The sequence below is a fragment of the Salmo salar genome, chromosome ssa23, assembly GCF_905237065.1.
Source record: "Salmo salar chromosome ssa23, Ssal_v3.1, whole genome shotgun sequence".
Classification (NCBI taxonomy): Eukaryota; Metazoa; Chordata; class Actinopteri; order Salmoniformes; family Salmonidae; genus Salmo; species Salmo salar.
This window is the reverse complement of record NC_059464.1, coordinates 31,225,744-31,246,450: the sequence shown is the minus strand read 5'-3', so window position 1 is coordinate 31,246,450 and position 20,707 is coordinate 31,225,744. Positions and strand designations below refer to the sequence as shown.

Sequence of the window (20,707 nt, the reverse complement as noted above, 5' to 3'; positions counted from 1 at the left end):
CATACTGTACACTTATAACTGTCACCGACTTCAGTGTTAGTTTCCTTACATTTTGCATCATTCCATTACATCGTGAGTTTACCTTTCTTTCCTCTGTCACGTTCGTGTGGTTGTTCCTGAGGATCTCTAGCAATAGTGGATCATACGCCAAAAGTATGTAGACAACCCTTTAAATTAGTGGATTCTGCTATTTCAGCCACACCCGTTGCTGACAAGTGTCATATGATGCCACCTTTCGAACAAGTCAGTTCATCAAATTTCTGCCCTGCAAGAGCTGCCCCAGCCAACTGTACGTGCTGTTATTGTGAAGTGGAAACGTCTAGGAGCAATAATGTCTCAACCGCAAAGTGGTAGGCCACACAAGCTCACAAAACACTAACGCCGAGTGCTGAAGCGCGTAAAAATCGTCTGTCCTTGGTTGCAACACTCAATACCAAGTTCCAAACTGCCTCTGGAAGCAACTTCAGCACAATAACTGTTTGTTGGGAGCTTCATGAAATGTGTTTTCATGGCCGAGCAGCTGCACACAAGCCTAAGATCACCATGCACAATGCCAAGTTTGGCTGGAGTGGTATAAAGCATGTCGCCATTGGACTCTGGAGCAGTGGAAACGCATTCTCTGGAGTGATGAATCACGCTTCACCATCTGTCAGTCCGACGGACTAACCTGGGTTTGGCGGATGCCAGGAGAACGCTACCTGCCCCAATGCATAGTGCCGTCTGTAAAGTTTGGTGGAGGAGGAATAATGGTCTGGGGCTGTTTTTCATGGTTCGGACTAGGCCCCTTAGTTCCAGTGAAGGGAAATCTTAACGCTACAGCATACAATGACAATCTAGACGATTCTGTGCTTCCAACTTTCTGGCAACAGTTTGGGGAAGGACCTTTCCTGTTTCAGCATGACAATGTCCCTGTGCAAAAAGCACGGTCCATACAGAAATGATTTGTTAAGATCGGTGTGGAAGAACTTGACTCGCCTGCACAGAGCCCTGACCTCAACCCCATCGAACACATTTGGGATGAATTGGAACGCCGACTGCGAGCCAGGCCTAATCACCCAACATCAGTGCCTGACCTCACTAATGCTCGTGGCTGAATGGAAGCAAGTCCCTACAGCAATGTTCCAACATCTAGTGGAAAGCCTTCAAAGAGTGGAGGCTGCTATAGCAGCAAAGGGCGGACCAACTCCATATTAATACCCATGATTTTGGAATGAGATGTTCAACGAGCAGGTGTTCACATACTTTTGGTGTATCTGATATGCCATACTCTTTTTGGCCAGACAGCATCAGATACATGTCCTCTACCTCTGCCTTGGCAACGATGGCAGTATTATTAGCAGCACCTGACTTTTTACTTAAGACATGTTAGCTTAGGTAATTTTTCTGTTAAAATTAAATATTTCTGATTATTTTCTCAGCCCCGCTCTGATCGGAGCATGGAGGGCATCAAGCGGAGAAATTATTTTATTATTTTTTGCCCAGCTCATGAGGCCCCTTGATGATGGATGTGAGGCCTGAGGCAATTGCCACTTCTGCCTAATAGTAAGCCTGCCACTGCCTATGAGAATAGTAAGCAAAACAGTCCTCAGTTATCCCTGAGTGGTACATCCCCACGTTGTCTGTAAGAGAACACATACAGATTGTAATAAATAAATAAGCTATAGTACACAATGTGTTCTTAATGATTTATTAACAGTTGCCACATCCCAAACTCTAAAGGTGATTGCAGGGTACAGATCTCATCAACTTTCCTCATCCACTCTGGGGTCGCCTGACCTCTGACATCAAAGGTTCCATAACTGAGCCAGTGGCTTCATTCTCTACATTCAACACTCAGGATAAGAGTGAGTAGAGGAATAACAGTCTTACCTCAAGTTATCCCTGAGTCATACATTCCCACAGTGTCTAAGAGAACACAAAATAGGGATGAATGAATAATAGCCAGGGCAGAATCTTATTCAAATTATTGTTAGTCAATCAAAATATATGAATAGACCATAAAAAGGATGGATAACTAAAGTTCTCATCTGTTAGAAACCATTAATTCACTCCTGGTCTAAGAAACATCTCAACACTCTAATAAAGATCTTTATTTAGGTTTTAAATAGATGTACAAAACATTAGAAAAGAAAATACAAACAAGAACAAAAATACATCAAATTATCGTCAAAATATCCACATCTGCATATTAATATCAAGGTAAAGATTATAAACAGTCTTTGAAGCAGAGGTGATAGGTTTGGGGGACCAGCGTTGCAGAGAACAGTTGTCCACACACACACACACACACACACACACACACACACACACACAGTGGTCAGATTCAGTCTAATGTGAAAAAGTTAGTGGTTTTGTTTTCCTGAGGAATTTGGTAACAGCCGGGGGTCCCTCGCTGATGACGTCTGTATAGATGGGAAGGTAGCACATTGGGAGGGAAATTACATGATAAAATCGGCAGCTTCACAAAATTCCAATTGCCCCAAACATTACAGTAAAACAAAATGGGGGTTATTCACATAACGTAACAGCTGTATATGGTGAATGTAAAACAGTTACATTAATTCATGATGATTGGATTGATGTGTACATGCTTCATACTCAAGATGTTAACACGACATAAAGAGTACAAGTGTTCAGTAATCACTTGTTTTTCTCTATTGGAAAAAATAGAATACCTGAATGTTTCTGTATCGAAAACAAACGGGTGGTAAATGTACTGATAAGTCCAATGAATAACCCCCATGACATGGTGTTTAAAACAAAAAAGGCTGAGAATCATTGCACTTGGTACATGTAAAGGGGAAAAAATATAGTTGTAAACACCTTAAGTCTGAAGTAAAAGACTACATCAAAAGAACACAAAGGGGAGCCCTCGACCCATTCTCAATCATCACAGTTTCCCAACCGCACTATGCCGAGCCTAATACCACCCAACATGCTAGTGGGTTGGCTGTATGACCTGCTCCTAACATATACCACTGAGCTCCCTATCCACATCCCTAGCATCAGCTGGGAAATGCACTTTTCATCTCTAAAACTTAGCATCAAATAGTCACGTTGTAACGATGAATGAACATTTACACACTACTGAAGCAACAGAAATGTGGTGTGGTGTGAATACTGTTATAGTTTGTACTTAGTGTGTCAAATCCTGTGTGATGGAGCTACTCGTTTTGCGAGCACTTCTAGTCATGTGAAATGTTTTGGGAAGTGACTGACAGGATGCAATCTAAACAAATCAGCTAATTCAAGATGGCTGCTGTGCGAGGCCATCACTGTTGCACAGACTTGCCAGAGGGAGGTGTCTAACTCACTTCTCTCTGCACAGCATTCCTGCACTATATTTGAATAAAATAATGAACCACCACCGAAACACCCATATAGACACACATTGAGACACTATTCCTCACTCCCATCTTTAGATGAGCAGTTGAGGTGGCTGGTGAGGAATTACATGAGATGAAAGCACGTGGTGTTGGACTTATGAAAAAGCATGTGGTGGTGATCAGTGTTAGGAGCTGTGTGTTTAACTCGGTTGTTCAGGCCATGGGTAAAGACACCGAGCTCAGACCACTGCCACTTAACATACCGAAACAAATGTGTATGAAAGGGTGCAAAGGTCTCCGAAAGAGTACATCAGTATTATAACATCAACCATCTGCAATACTCCCATCTCATCATTACAGGCCGTCAAGTCACTCAGTAAGACTTGGCTTTTGAGCTAAGGGTCTCCTAGCCTCAGCTAGGCTCGTGGGCCAGGCAGGCTGGCTTCACACAGCTGTCAACCAGGTGAGAGGTCACACAGCTAAGATGACCATCACTAGCTCAGGCCTGCCTGCCTCTGTCTCCTGTAGAGTGTCTGTACCCAGACAGAGGCAGGCAGGCCTGAGCTAGTGATGGGTACAGACACTCTACAGGAGACAGAGGCCTTACGCAAAACTTTCAAAAGCAAGCGGTAATTGAGAATTGAGGGGCGTCGCCATGAAGAGCAAACCATGTGAATAATATGTAGATCTAACATTATCTCTCTAACACTCCACTGACCAACAGGAAAATAAAAACACCAGAAACAAATGGACAAACTAACTCCGTAGCTTTTAAACGCATCTGGGTTTAACGTGCAGGTGTGGCTGCACTGCTGTGGGGGATCTGTAAGGGTGTATAGACGAAGGGTGGAGTATGAGTTCAGTTTAAGGGGGGTGTGGTGATAGTGGGGTGAAGAAGGGGTGGGGAGGGGGTCGTCAGGACTCCTCGGTTCCCGAGTCATCTTCGTCGTAGCAGCAGTCCTCGCCATCTTCCTCGTCTTCGTCCTCCAAGTCCTCATCGTCATAGTAATCGTCGTAGAAGAGGTTGGAGCCCTCGTCTGGGGGTGGGGCACGGGTGCGGACGCAGTACTCTGCCAGGGTGGTTGGCACCTTCACTCCATCCCGCTCAGCATCCACTTTGGTGGCGTGGACCTGTTTCCTGTTAAGCGAGACAGCGAAGAGACATAAAGGGTTAACTGTGGAAGTGGTACAGGGTGTACCTGATGGTTTGAATGTAGCCCGTTCTCACACTTGATGTGTCCATGGGTGCGCATGTGTCCGCCTAACTGATGATCTCGTCGCTCTTTCTGTGCCTGGCCACGCTCTGTGTGTGTGTGATTGTTTAGTGCCCACCTGATGATCTCTGTGAACTCTCTGTCCTTGCCCTTGCTGTCCCTCCACTTGCGGTACATGACGGAGGCGTCCACATTGGCCGGGGAGGATGTGTTAGGCTCGTTGAGCAGAGAGATGACACTCAGAAGGATCGTCCTAAGGGAGGGAGGGAGATATGGCGAGAGAGAGAGGAGAAATGGAGAAGGAGAAAGAGAGGAAGGGAGAGAGTGAGTGAAGGAGGAAGGGATAAAGTGAAGGAGGGAGGGAGAGCGATAGTGAAGAAACAGAGAAAAAAAAGAGAGGTCATGAGTTCCTGAGTTCTTCTGAAAATAAATTGAATTAAAGTTGGATAAATATAGAAAAACTTGGATTTTTTCCACAAGGACTTATACAGGATACTACCCTCTACATCAAAACCTTAAATCCAAATCCCATACCTAAAACCTTGATTTTGGACAGAATTACCTGAATGGATTATTACTTTGAAGGACTATCGGGAAAAACTTCTAACAAACCAAAACCTGCAGAAGAAACACAGCAGAAACCTGAAAATTCCATCCAACACAAGACTGACTGAGTGATGTTCAGTCTGAACCTCCTTCTGAAGTCAAAAAGTAAAAGACAATTTCTAGGTTATTTTGTTATATAAAGCTTAGTATAAACAAGGCTACTAAGATACCAAGCTGCTAGGACATAACAGACCTGTCTGCAACTTCAATTAGCACTGAAGTGTGAAGTGAGATGTGTGAAAACTGATTGATACAAAAAGGGGAATGTAAGCAACTTAATTTTCCACACAGACCATCCCCTGGAATGGCACAATGCTATAAGAGCATACACTGTCAAGAGAGAGGGTATTGGCCCAGCGTGGAAACTCAGAATAGGAGGAAATTGACACAACCTCTGGCAACGTGTACAAGTCTGGGACAGTACTGGTACAGGGCATCCTCAAGCAGTTCCAGCAGGACCTTTACGGGATCAAAGAGAGCACAGCAGGAAAAGCTCTCGCTCTGTGACGATTCCCCCATCCTGAGTGAGTCTGATCACACCTCTTCAAACTGTCCTGCAGACGAGGATAGTCACACCCCCCCCCCCCAGCACTGAACACACCCTGGTCCCAAAACTACACTGCTCCTCCATCATTGAGGGATAAATTCACAGAGCTGGAGAGCGACATGGTGGAGCTCAGAGAGCTAGTCTACACAATACAAACAGAACAGACTAGCACAACACCACCCTCACCCTACAAGACCCGGAAGGCCGAAGGTGGAGATGGACGGCTGTATGAGAGAACTGGCTGCACTCCAGACTGAGGTGAGAGAACTTGAGGAGAGAGAGGAACACACGACACAGCTAACAGCAGTGAAGGAGGAGGGAGAGGAACAGCTAACAGCAGTGAAGGAGGAGGGAGAGGAACACACGGCACAGCTAACAGCAGTGAAGGAGGAGGGAGAGGAACACACGGCACAGCTAACAGCAGTGAAGGAGGAGGGAGAGGAACACACGGCACAGCTAACAGCAGTGAAGGAGGAGGGAGAGGAACACACGGCACAGCTAACAGCAGTGAAGGAGGAGGGAGAGGAACACACGGCACAGCTAACAGCAGTGAAGGAGGAGGGAGAGGAACACACGACACAGCTAACAGCAGTGAAGGAGGAGGGAGAGGAACAGCTAACAGCAGTGAAGGAGGAGGGAGAGGAACACACGGCACAGCTAACAGCAGTGAAGGAGGAGGGAGAGGAACAGCTAACAGCAGTGAAGGAGAAGGGAGAGGAACACACGGCACAGCTAACAGCAGTGAAGGAGGAGGGAGAGGAACACACGGCACAGCTAACAGCAGTGAAGGAGGAGGGAGAGGAACACACGACACAGCTAACAGCAGTGAAGGAGGAGGGAGAGGAACACACGGCACAGCTAACAGCAGTGAAGGAGGAGGGAGAGGAACACACGACACAGCTAACAGCAGTGAAGGAGGAGGGAGAGGAACACACGGCACAGCTAACAGCAGTGAAGGAGGAGGGAGAGGAACACACGACACAGCTAACAGCAGTGAAGGAGGGAGAGGAACACACGGCACAGCTAACAGCAGTGAAGGAGGTGGTGAGAAAGTTGACGTGTGACAGAGAGCAGGACACTCCCCCAGAGAAGCCAGCAGAACAGCCCATCTCAGACCTGGACGACAACCTCAACACAACAATGGGACAGACAACACAGGACCCACCAACCCAACAGACCCCACGCCCTCCTAACAGCCCCCCTGACAACCCCCACACATCCACTGAGGACACAAACGGCAGAAATTGTGCTCCTCATCGACTCAAATGGCAAACACATTCAAGAGAATAAACTTTTTCCAAACACATAAAGTGGCTAAACTCTGGTGCAAAAACACTAGGCATGCCCTAGATCTGTTGTCAGAGGACAGACTAGGGTCCCCCAGCCACAATTCACACGGGCACAAACAACCTGATGGCCCAGCAGGAAAGGGTGGCCACACCACTCAAGGGTGTGATTGAAAAACCTTCTTCCACTTTCCCCAACGCACAAGTGGTTATCTCCACCCTGCTACCATGAAAATACATTCACCTTGCCACCATACAGCGGGTGAATGCAAGCATTTCCCGGGATTGTGCCTCAAAACCTAAATGTCTACCTTGCCCACCACTCTACCCTGGACTTGAACAGCCTTTATGACCAGGTCCACCTATACAAGGCAGCAATTCCAACTTCTGCTAGGACCCTGAAGGACATCACCCTCAACCACAGCCCAAGCATCTCACAAAGGAGCAACGGACAACCCGCCCAGACCAGCGAGACACCCTCCACATTTCTCAAAAAAGTACGATCTTTGTACCCATGTGTAGTTGCAAACCGTAGTCTGGCTTTTTTTTATGGCAGTTCTTCCTTGCTGAGCAGCCTTTCAGTTTATGTCGATATAGGACTCGTTTTACTGTGGATATAGATACATTTGTACCTGTTTCGAACCAAAGTACGTTCATTTCTAGAAGACAACGCATCTCCTTCCTGAGCGGTATGACGGCTGCGTGGTCCCATGGTGTTTATACTTGCGTACTATTGTTTGTACAGATGAACGTGGTACCTTCAGGCATTTGGAAATTGCTCCCAAGGATTAACCAGACTTGTGGAGGTCTACAATTTTTCCTGAGGTCTTGGCTGATATCTTTTGATTTTCCCATGATGTCAAGCAAAGAGCCACTGAGTTTGAAGGTAGGTCTTGAAATACATCCACAGGTACACTTTCAATTGACTCAAATTATGTCAATTAGACTATAAAGCTTCTAAAGCCATGACATCATTTTCAGGAATTTTCCAAGCTGTTTAAAGGCACAGTCAACTTAGTGCATGTAAACAATTGTTGGAAAAATTACTTGTGTCATGCACAAAGTATATGTCCTAACCGACTTGCCAAAACTATAGTTTGTTAACAAGAAATTTGTGGAGTGGTTTAAAAACAAGTTTTAATGACTCCAACCTAAGTGTATGTAAACTTCCGACTTCAACTGTATATCCCCCCAATAGATTCCCCATACTTTAACGATGACAGCTTCACCATCCTAAAGGGTGAGATCAACCATTTCCAGGCTCAGGGACATGTACTAGTCTGTGGCGACCTAAATGCCAGAACTGGACGATAACCTGACACTCTCAGCCCACATTATTCCCTTCCAAATATGCCCCCCTAGAGACAACTATGACAAAACAACAAACAAAACATGGGTCACAACTAGGGTTGAACATTTTGGGAAATATTCAGGAGGTGGAAACTTTCCGTGGGAATTAACAGGAATATATGGGAATTAACGGAAATATATGCAAATTAATATTAATACCATTTAAATGCAGATGTTTTTTGCATTTGATATATTTACCATATCATACAGAGACAGAAACATAAGGTAAAAGGTTTATCATAAGTAGACAATTGCAAATGATTAAATCCTTCCAATAGAAAAAACAAAAACAATTTAGTTACGAATTGAACTTTAATTAAATGAGTTGCCTCTTCACATGGGATGATTTCACTGAACAACAAAAGAAAGGGAATATTGAATGATTCCCAATGATCCATCGCATCTCCCAAAAACGTTTTCAACATACATCAGTAAAATGATAGTCTAGAAACTAAAGCTTTGGTTGCCTGCCTCAGGCTTCCATGTCTTCTCCCTGGATCTCCTCAATGTCCACCTCTTGAACATCAGACTCTGAGGCCTCATCTTTACTGTCACTTTCCAACGTTGTTGAGGATGGCTCGTTGTCAGGCTAAAAAGTCTCAAATTTGCCCGGATGGCCACCAATTTTTCAACCCTTGCATTGGTCAGAATGTTGCGTGAGTGTTCCCAAACAAGGACCAGTTGCGCTCTGAGGTGGCTGATGTTGGTGGGATTTGGAGGATGGAGGCAACAGGGGAAAGAGCCTCAGATGCACAAAGTCCCTTCCACCAGGTGGTTGATGAGATATATGTTGGCACAACTGCCATATTGCATCTCCATCCCAAAGCCCTTGCTTGGAAGTGTACTTCGCCAGACTGCCAATAACCTTTCCCTCATCCAGGCCAACGTGGCGAGACACAGTAGTGATGACACCATAGGCCTTGTTGATCTCTGCACCACAGGATGCTCTTGCAAGCATACTTGGGGTACAACATGTACTCTGCGGCGTGTATAGGCTTCAGGCAGAAGTTCACGCTTTTTGATGTATTTCAGAACGGCAGTTTCCTCTGCTTGGGGCAACAGTGAAGTGGGCAGGGCAGTACGGATTTCTTGTCTTACATCTGCAAGCAGAGTCTGAACATCAGACAGGATGGCATTGTCTCCCTCAATCCGTGCAATGGCTACTGCTATAGGTTTCAGGAGTTTTAGGCTGCTTACCACTCTCTACCAAAATACATCATCCAGGAGGATCCTCTTGATGGGGGCTATCCGTATCAGCAGACTGTGATATGGCCATTTCTTGGAGAGACTCCATCCCCTCCAGGAGACTGTCAAACATGATGACAACACCACCCCAAAGGGTGTTGCTGGGCAGCTTCAATGTGGTGCTCTTATTCTTCTCACTTTGCTTGGTGAGGTAGATTGCTGCTATAACTTGATGACCCTTCACATACCTGACCATTTCCTTGGCTCTCTTGTAGTGTATTCGTTGTTTTCAGTGCCACAATGTCCTTGAGGAGCAGATTCAATGCATGAGCAGCAAAGCTAATGGGTATGATGCGAGGGTAGGACTTCTCCATTTGAGACCAAGCAGCCTTCATGTTCGCAGCATTTTCTGTCACCTGTGCAAATACCTTCTGTGGTCCAAGGTCATTTACGACTGCCTTCAGCTCATCTGCAATGTGGAGGCCGGTGTATCTGTTGTGCCTTGTGTCTGTGCCCTTGTAGAATACTGGTTGAGGGGTGGAGATGATGTAGTTAATTATTCCTTGCCCACGAACATTTGACCACCCATCAGAGATGATTGCAATACAGTCTGCTTTCTCTATGATTTGCTTGACCTTCACTTGAACTCGGTTGAACTCTGCATCCAGAAAATTAGTAGATAAAGCATGTCTGGTTGGAGGGGTGTATGCTGGGGGAAGAACATGCAGAAAACTCTTCCAATACACATTGCCTGTGAGCTTCAGAGGTCAACCAGTTGCATACACAGCTCGAGCAAGACATTCATCAGCATATTTCTGACTACGTTCCTCCAATAAGTCAAAATAACTTCTGATTCCAGGAGGACCATGAGCTGTTGCTATCGATAAGGTGTCTGATTCATAATTTTCACCTTGAATAGAAGTAGAGGAACTTTTGTCAGAGTTTGCTTGTTGTGAGCGCTGAGGGAACTTTATGCACTTGGCCAGATGATTCTGCATCTTTGTTGCATTTTTCACATATGATTTGGCACAGTATTTGCAAATGCACACAGCCTTTCCTTCCACATTAGCTGCAGTGAAATGTCTCCACACATCAGATGGTGCCTGTGGCATTTTCCTGTAAAGAGTTGGAAAAATAAATAAAAAAAAAAGAGTAAAAAAGAAACAATACACAATTCCATGTACAGATAAATAGTTAAGCAGTTAGATTAAACAACTCCTTTGTAAGATAAATGTTTTAAAATGAAACATGTATGGAAACAGGTGAATTAACACTCAGATAGTAGGCTCAAGCAAGCTAAAACCCACATGGTAGCAAAAACTAACTAGCAGAAATTGTTAACAAGTTATAAATGATTTAAGCACACTTTGCTGTAGGCTACTATTTACTAGTTAACAAAAAAATTATGTCATAAAATATATTCACCCCACCCAGTATTGTAATCAAAACTTACCAGAAAGCATGTAGTCCTTGGCTCAAACAGTGTAGTAGTGTGGGCTTAATAGCATCTCATTAGTGTGCAAGATCTTGAGAATCAGCTGTTCATGTGATGGAAGTGCACTGCACATGTGATAGAAGAACTCACTAAGCATGCAGAGGGTTGCAATTCCATTGAATTGGGGATAGTTTAACAAAAATATGCCACAAGACCTAGAATTGCCTATGAGTGAGTGAGTGTGTGTGAGAATTAAACACCAGGGTTATTAGATGCCAGGCAGACAAATCAGCTAAGCTCCAGTAAGTCCATTTGCTCAGCAGTGGTTTCACTGTTAGTTTGACAAACAAAATATTTGTACAGTTTAAGTTAATAAAACTGACAATTGTTTATTGTTGAGGACAGTACTAATGATGTGTGATGTTGTTTGTATGCGTGTGCTTGCTGTGATTGTCACCCCCTGATATTGGCTCCACTAACTCATCTACTTCCCATGCAGTTGCGGGATAGAAGTGGTTGGCATGTGGGAGCGAAGAACACAAGTGTTGTTGCCGTTAGTGATGCGAGGGTTGATGCATAACCCGCAGTTATATCTGTGGGGCGGGCGTGTTTAGGGTCATGCAACATTGTGTGGATGAAGGGCGGGTGGGTTGAACAAAGAGAAAATAACACCTTAAAAAACAGCCAACATTGAGGTTTTTCTTTCATTATTTTAAGTTGACATTAGCCCTAAAGTTTAGGATTATGCACTAACTGTAGTCTACGCATGCCAAATGGCCTACACAACAATCACTTTTGGGAATGGGCAGAAAAAGTTTACGTAACCCACAGAGGAAAATAGGACAATGTCTTTGTGGTGTTAAGTTTAATTCCATAAGACAAAAAAGCTGTGAAATTGAGTTTTAAATAAATAAGAAGGCCAGAAAAGATATGCGAACTGGTAAAAGAGGATGATAGCAGTGCCAGCTATGATGATTATGAGGAGCTATACAAATTCGACAGTCACAAGATGGGAACTTCAAATAGGCCAATGGCACATAAAGGGAACTGTAGCCTACTGTTCAGGATGTTGAATACTGACTTGTATCACAGGTGACCTGCCTGTGTTCAGATGAGTTAAATGGAACCTGAAAACTGGACACTGACTTTAGGTCTATTACAGTGAGGGAAAAAAGTATTTGATCCCCTGCTGATTTTGTACATTTGCCCACTGACAAAGAATTTATCAGTCTATAATTGTAATGGTAGGTTTATTTGAACAGTGAGCGGCAGAATAACAACAATAAAATCCAGAAAAAACGCATGTCAAAAATGTTATAAATTGATTTGCATTTTAATGAGGGAAGTAAGTATTTGACCCCTCTGCAAAACATGACTTAGTACTTGGTGGCAAAACCCTTGTTGGCAATCACAGAGGTCAGACGTTTCTTGTAGTTGGCCACCAGGATTGCACACATCTCAGGAGGGATTTTGTCCCACTCCTCTTTGCAGATCTTCTCCAAGTCATTAAGGTTTCGAGGCTGACGTTTGGCAACTCGAACCTTCAGCTCCCTCCACAGATTTTCTATGGGATTAAGGTCTGGAGACTGGCTAGGCCACTCCAGGACCTTAATGTGCTTCTTCTTGAGCCACTCTTTTGTTGCCTTGGCCGTGTGTTTTGGGTCATTGTCATGCTGGAATACCCATCCACAACCCATTTTCAATGCCCTGGCTGAGGGAAGGAGGTTCTCACCCAAGATTTGACGGTACATGGCCCCGTCCATCGTCCCTTTGATGTGGTGAAGTTGTCCTGTCCCCTTAGCAGAAAAACACCCCCAAAGCATAATGTTTCCACCTCCATGTTTGACGGTGGGGATGGTGTTCTTGGGGTCCTAGGCAGCATTCCTCCTCCTCCAAACACGGCGAGTTGAGTTGATGCCAAAGAGCTCCATTTTGGTCTCATCTGACCACAACATTTTCACCCAGTTGTCCTCTGAATCATTCAGATGTTCATTGTCAAACTTCAGACGGGCATGTATATGTGCTTTCTTGAGTAGGGGGACCTTGCAGGCGCTGCAGGATTTCAGTCCTTCACGGCGTAGTGTATTACCAATTGTTTTCTTGGTGACTATGGTCCCAGCTGCTTTGAGATCATTGACAAGACCCTCCTGTGTAGTTCTGGGCTGATTCCTCACCGTTCTCATGATCATTGCAACTCCACGAGGTGAGATCTTGCATGGAGCCCCAGGTTGAGGGAGATTTTTTTGTTATTCTGTCTCTCACTGTTCAAATAAACCTACCATTAAAATTATAGACTGATAATTTCTTTGTCAGTGGGCAAACGTACAAAATCAGCAGGGGATCAAATACTTTTTTCCCTCACTGTATAACCTCTCACATAGCCTTAATATTAACTCCTGCATAATTAAGCATTTCTTGCAGTAAAATGATACACCAAATGTAGGCTAAAATTTGACTCAGGAGTGGAGAAATATGATTTCTTTCAGCATCTTGATAGAATGCACAGTTAGATACCATCTTTAGAGGTGCCATCTTTATCAGTATCATAAAAACTGATAGTATTTTTCAACCACAAAATATGCATCCAAGATGACCTGAAATCTACAGCGCATTTTCTATATTAACAAGATAGAGTCGGGTGCGGGCTTCAGATTTTCACTTTATCACATATAGACAGGCAGTTGCAGATGGGTTATTAGCAATTGCGGGCGGGTGAACAAACAGCCTACTCGCGCAACACTAGTTGCCGTTCATGCGCTCCCCATTGAGTAGACTATCACATCTAGATTGTTACAAATATTAGTTATTTCTTGTGTAGGCTGCCATTCTACTTGAAATATAATCCTGGGAGGGAAAAGCAATTGGCCACGTTACAAGCTACCGCTGGCGACATCGTGAAACAGCTGCCAAGTGGAAAGCATTAGCACCGGCTTGCCTTGTCGTCGTGCTAACTGAGGGCAGTAACGTTAGTTAATTGGCATGTCACGGTGACATCCATATGAACACTAGCTAGCTGTCTTCACAGATGAATGGGTAAAAGTTAGTTTAACCTCTCTAGGGTATGTGGGATGTTAGCGTCCCACCTTGCCAACAGCCAGTGAAATAGCAGAGCGATAAATTCAAAACAACAAAAATCTCAATTCAAATTTCTCACACATACAAGTATTATACACCATTTTAAAGATGATCTTCTCATTAATCCAACCACAGTGTCCGATTTCAAAAAGGCTTTACGGCGAAAGCATAGCATTAGATTATGTTAGGACAGCACCTAGACAAGAAAAACCACACAGCCATTTTCCAAGCAAGGAGAGGCGTCACAAAACCCAGAAATACAGCTAAAATTAATCACTGACCTTTGATGATCTTCATCAGATGGCACTCATAGGACTTCATGTTACACAATACATGTATGTTTTGCTTGATAAAGTTCATATTTATATCCAAAACCCCCATTTTACATTGGCGTGTAATGTTCAGAAATGTTTTGCCTCCAAAACGCCCGGTGAATGAGCACATCAATTTACAGAAATACTCATCATAAACTTTGATAAAAGATACAAAGTGTTATGCACAGAATTATAGATAAACTTCTCCTTAATGCAACCGCTGTGTCAGATTTCAGAAAAGCTTTACGGCGAAAGCAAACTTTGCAATAATCTGAGTACAGCGCTCAGACATCAAAACAAGCCATACAGATACCCGCCATTTTGGAGTCAACAGAAGTCACAAATAGCATTATAAATATTCACTTACCTTTGATGATCTTCATCAGAATGCACTCCCAGGAATCCCAGTTCCACAATAAATGTTTTGTTTCGATAAAGTCCATATTTATGTCTAAATACCTCCTTTTTGTTCGTGCGTTCAGTCGAGTAATCCAAATGCACTGTGCTCGCGCAGTAAATTCAGACGAAAAGTCAAAAATGTTATATTACAGTTCGTAGAAACATGTCAAACAATGTATAGAATCAATCTTTAGGATGTTTTTATCATAAATCTTCCATAATATTCCAACCGGACGATTCCTTGGTCTTCAGAAATGAAATGGAACACACCTAACGGGAGCGCGCGTGATTGAGCTCATGTCATTTTCACATTCATCTGATTCAAACAGCTTTTATTCTCTCCCCATTCACAGTAGAAGCGTGAAACAATGTTCTAAAGACTGTTGACATCTAGTGGAAGGCTTAGGACGTGCAAAATGACCCCACATACACTGTATATTAGATAGGCAATCACTTGAAAAACTACAACCTCAGATTTCCACACTTCCTGGTTGGATTTTTTCTCAGGTTTTTGCCTGTCATATGAGTTCTGTTATACTCACATACATCATTCAAACAGTTTTAGAAACTTCAGAGTGTTTTCTATCCAAATCTAGCTTCTGGGCTTGAGTAGCAGGCAGTTTACTACGGGCACACTTTTCATCCGGACGTCAAAATACTGCCCCGTACCCAAGCGAGGTTAAAGTACATTTGCTGTCATCGCCTAGGGACTAGCCAGCTAACTAACCTAACATGCTGACCAGACCGTGCGCGAGCATTGCAAAATAAATGTAGAAATCCATGTTATTCAATTATTGCACCCACACTTTGCGCGCGCCAACAAGTGTCTGCGTTGCCAAGGGCTAAAATAGAAGTAATTCCTATTTCTGACACAGATCGCGCTGCAAGTCCTGCCTCTCCCATCTCCTCATTGGTTTAGGGAAGCAGGTACCCACGTGCCCTCTCCTCATTGGTTATACCCACGTGGGTGATTGAAAGACGAACTGTTTTGACGGTTGTCGTGGTAATACTATGAAAGTTTAGATGCCAATCACCATATAAGTTCAAAGATGAAAAAGCCTGGAAGGAGGAGAGATGACTAGAAACGATTCGGTTGACCATTTTATGTGTATTAATTGTCGGAGTAGAGGACCTTGTCCATTTCAGGTAAAATAACAACTCAATGTTTATATCCCAGGACAAATTAGCTAGCAACAGCAAGCTAGCTAAACAGGACAAATTAGCTAGCATGTGCAAGCTAGCTAGCTAAATTGCCATACGTTTAATGCTTTTCGACCTGTCCTCAAATTAATGTAATTGGTTCAGAGTTTGCTTTGATATTTTAACCTGCGTGTCGTGATCGCGTTTGGTGTGGGGGGACAAAATAAATGTATGCACGATGGTGCACGCGCACAGCCGGTTTGGGTTCCGTGTAACTCTCTACCTACGAAAAGCTCCAAATCGCATGCCGAGAAAATGTAAATTTCTGTGTCACTTCCATCTGCAGCTGTATACCATCTACTCATAACCAACTTTTTCACACCTGTGGTCTCTCTCTGGCAGTGTTGTGTTCGAGACCACCTAAAGATAGACCGATTCAATACCAAGTCAAGACCAGAAAAATACAAATTCAAGACCATGACTGTCATTTTGTCAAAACACCATCATAAGAGTTCAAAATGTCCAGTATTTCTGTATTCATATTTCAGAACAACATATAGATTCTTTAGACATTCAAAATAGTGAAAAAAATCCATGCTGAGGAAAAATAGAGCCACTCTACAAATTATTACTAACCCAAACACAGTGGGGAACAATTGGCCTTCTACACCTTCAGAGAAGGGCTAAGAATTAATAAAATGATTATAATAACATAATAATATTAATTATATTATTTTCAATGATGTTCTGATTTAATCACGTCAGTTTTTGTTGGAAAAGAAAGGGTTAACACTGAAGAGAAAAAAATATCCAATCAGGATTTTTCTTTGCTGGTATCTGGGGAGATAAATCTAGCTTGCCAAGTCAGCCATCAGCTAGGCAATCAGAAGCTAGATAAAGGCATCTGCCATTCAACTGCATTAGGGCAACATTTTGGAATGACAGTGGAATCAACCAATCACATTTTGACTTAAAGGGTGGGACAGTTTTTTACCAAAACTTATGGAAACTTGGCCCTTCTAGCTTTTGTTGTTGGCTAGTTTGCGTTGGCTGCAGCAGGTGATATCAAAGAGGTTGTTGATAATTTGTTAGCTTCTCCCTTCTCAAGAATAACTTTCAACAAGAAGTTAAGTTTCAAATGATCATCATCTGGTGAGTGGAACTGTGTTATTTATTGCAGAGCGCTTCCTGTTGTTAGCCATCTCTTTGAAAATAACTTGTGTGTGTGGAACATTATTGCATTTAAATTGGAACTGACAGCATTTTAGCAACATGACATCTTATTAAAATCTGTTCATAGACACCCCCAGGAAGAATGACACTCTTTTTTTAAAATTCTGACAAGTGACCACTTAGATATGGTCATTTTCAAGATTTCATGAATTCATAGAATGTTTGGGAATTACATATGCTAAGGCATTTGTGAAAATTATATAGCAAAATAGAGTGGGAAAGCAGCCGTGCGTTTGCACAATTAATAGACACTGCGGTAAATAAAACCATCTGTCTTGTCCAGGACCGGAGTCTACACAGACCAGTGCGCTGTAGCCAATCTGAGCTACAGTAGGCCTTTATACAAACAAGCCATTTGCAACACGGACCTACCATCATTCACTTTGACCCTTACTGTGTGTTTATAGATCATTAGAATGTATTCGCCAAAAGCCACAAAATACACCTGAATGGATTTTTGCAAATATGTAAATACAACAGGAGTTCTCTTACATTTGGGAACTTTACAGTCCTATTGATTAAACAACCATGAAAAGGTAGGCTCTCTCTCCCTCAGTTATGCACATCAACAACAAGATCAACAACTAATGCTAGCCAGGGCAAGAGGAGATAAAATCTAACGAAGGTACTTTAGATAAACCCTCAAACTTCTTCAGCTAGTCGGCTGTCAAAATTGCACTAATAAACGATGGGGAATTGTAGATTCCTCGTCCTTCTGCAGCTTGTTGGCTAGCTTGCTAACTGCCTACTTCCACACAAATGAGAGAACACCTTACTGACAATTTGACTTGCCGTAGCAGAGCTGCTTAAACCTCTTGGGGCTAGGGGGCAGTATTGAGAATTTAGAAAAAAATATGTGCCCATTTTTAACTGCCTCCTACACCAACTCAGAAGCTAGAATATGTATATTATTGTTCAGGTTTGGATAGAAAACACTCTGAATGGTGTCTAAGTATAACAGAACTCATATGGCAGTCAAAACCCTGAGACAAATTCTGACAGGAAGTGGATACCTGATGTGTTGAATTACCTTTAACCTGTTAGGGCTAGGGGGCAGTATTTACACCGCCGGATAAAAAAACGTACCCGATTTAATCTGGTTACCACTCCTACCCAGTAACTAGAATATGCATATACTTATTACATATGGATAGAAAACACCCTAAAGTTTCTAAAACTGTTTGAATGGTGTCTGTGAGTATAACAGAACTCATTTGGCAGGCAAAAACCTGAGAAGGTTTCATGCAGGAAGTGGCCTGTCTGACAAGGTGTTGTTGTTCTTGCTTCTGTTTATTGAAGAGTCAGGATCTTAGCTGTAACGTGACATTTCCCACGGCTCCAATAGGCTCTCAGAGCCCGGGAAAAACCTGAACGATGACGAGGCAGCCTCAGGCTGAAACACATAATCGCCTTTGCCAAGTGGCCCATCAGAGGACAATGGAATTAGGCGCGTCCCCGATTCGACCCAGTGATATATTTTCCTTCGGCTGTTTATCTAATTGCAGATTCCCGGTCGGAATATTATCGCTTTTTTACGAGAAAAATGGCATAAAAATTGATTTTAAACAGCGGTTGACATGCTTCGAAGTACGGTAATGAAATATTTAGAAATCTTTTGTCACGAAATGCGCCGTGCGTGCGACCGTTATTTACCATTGGGATAGTGTCTGGGACGCACGAACAAAACGTCGCTGTTGGAACATAACTATGGATTATTTTGGACCAAACCTACATTTGTTATTGAAGTAGAAGTCCTGGGAGTGCATTCTGACGAAGAACAGGAAAGGTAAGACCATTTTTCTTATAGTAAATCTGATATTGGTGAGTGCTAAACCTGCTGGGTGTCTAAATAGCTAGCCCTGTGATGTGCTTTCACCGAAAAGCTATTTTAAAATCGGACATATCGAGTGCATAGAGGAGGTCTGTATCTATAATTCTTAAAATAATTGTTATGCTTTTTGTGAACGTTTATCGTGAGTAATTTAGTAAATTGTTAGTAAATTCGCCGGAAGTTTGCGGGGGTATGCTAGTTCTGAACGTCACATGCTAATGTAAAAAGCTGTTTTTTGATATAAATATGAACTTGATTGAACAAAACATGCATGTATTGTATAACATAATGTCCTAGGTGTGTCATCTGATGAAGATCATCAAAGGTTAGTGCTGCATTTAGCTGTCTTCTGGGTTTTTGTGACACTATATGCTAGCTTGAAAAATGGGTGTCTGATTATTTCTGGCTTGGTACTCTGCTGACATAATCTAATGTTTTGCTTTCGTTGTAAAGCCTTTTTGAAATCGGACAGTGTGGTTAGATTAACGAGAGTCTTGTCTTTAAATAGCTGTAAAATAGTCATATGTTTGAGAAATTGAAGTAATAGGATTTTTAAGGTATTTGAAAATCGCACCAACGGATTCAACTGGCTGTTACGTAGGTGGGACGAATTCGTCCCGCCTGCCCCATAGAGGTTAAGCCTATGCCATTGAAACACAGGGGCTTATTAATTGTTGAGCACTTCCTATGGCTTCCACTAGATGTCACCAGTCTTTAGAAAGTGTTTTGAGTCTTATACTGTGAGAACTGAACGAACAAGAGCCTTGGAACGGTGGTGGCCGATTAGACTCTGGCGCGCGAGTTCATGTTGGGTACTCGCGTTCCAATACGTTTTAAAAGAGAATGCAAACGTCCGCCTTGAATATTATTCATGTTCTGGTTAAAAAAGGCACTAATGATTTATGCTTTACAACGTTCGACATGTTTGAACGAACGTAAATATTTTTTCCCCCTCGTTTATGAAGACAAGTCCGGCGAGCATAGATCATGTGCTAACAACATGGAGCTTTTTGGACATAAATTATGAGCTTTTTCGAACAAAACTACATTTGTTATGGACCTGGGATTCCTGGAAGTGACATCTGATGAAGAGAATCAAAGGTAATGGATTATTTACATAGTATTTTCGATTTTAGATCTCTCCAACATGGCGGTTAGTCTGTATCGCAAAGCGTATTTTTCTGGGCGCAGTGCTCAGATTATTGCAAAGTGTGATTTCCCAGTAAGGTTATTTTTAAATCTGGCAATCCGGTTGCGTTCAAGAGATGTAAATCTATAATTCTTTGAATGACAATATAATATTTTACCAATGTTTTCGAATAGTAATTATTGAATTTGTTGTGCTGCTTGACTGGCGGTTATTGGAGGGAAACGATTTCCTCAACATCAACGCCATAGTAAAACGCTGTTTTTGGATATAAATATGAACTTGATAGAACAAAAAATGCATGCATTGTCTAACATAATGTCCTAGGAGTGTCATCTGATGGAGATTGTCAAAGGTTAGTGCATCATTTTAGCTGGTTTTCTGCTTTTGGTGACGCCTGTCTTTGAATTGACAAAACATTACACACAGCTATTGTCAATGTACTCTCCTAACATAATCTAACTTTATGCTTTTGCCGTAAAGCCTTTTTGAAATCGGACAACGTGGTTAGATTAAGGAGTTGTTTATCTTTCAAAGGGTGTAAGATAGTTGTATGTTTGAGAAATTTGAATTATGACATTTAATTGTTTTCAAATTTGGCGGTCTTGATATTTCACCT

The 20,707-nt window shown here is 42.7% G+C and overlaps 1 protein-coding gene across 2 annotated transcripts in view; it reads right to left on the bottom strand.

Annotated features, from left to right (window-relative positions):
- Positions 1–2,075: 2,075 nt before the first annotated feature.
- Positions 2,076–20,707, bottom strand: part of LOC106584404 (ubiquitin-conjugating enzyme E2 R1) — a 44,029-nt gene continuing 25,397 nt past the window's right edge. The window contains exons 4-6 of one of the 2 annotated variants that reach the window (XR_001323734.2): positions 4,659–4,793; positions 3,909–4,464; positions 2,076–3,831 (exon numbers count right to left, since the gene is read on the bottom strand). Coding sequence is in view for 1 of the 2 variants with exons in the window: in XM_014169684.2 (XP_014025159.1) it covers positions 4,242–4,464; positions 4,659–4,793 (358 nt within the window). In the remaining variant the exon portion in view is untranslated. Of the gene's footprint in view, positions 4,465–4,658; positions 4,794–20,707 lie in introns of both variants that reach the window. The other variant, XM_014169684.2, reaches the window with a different exon arrangement.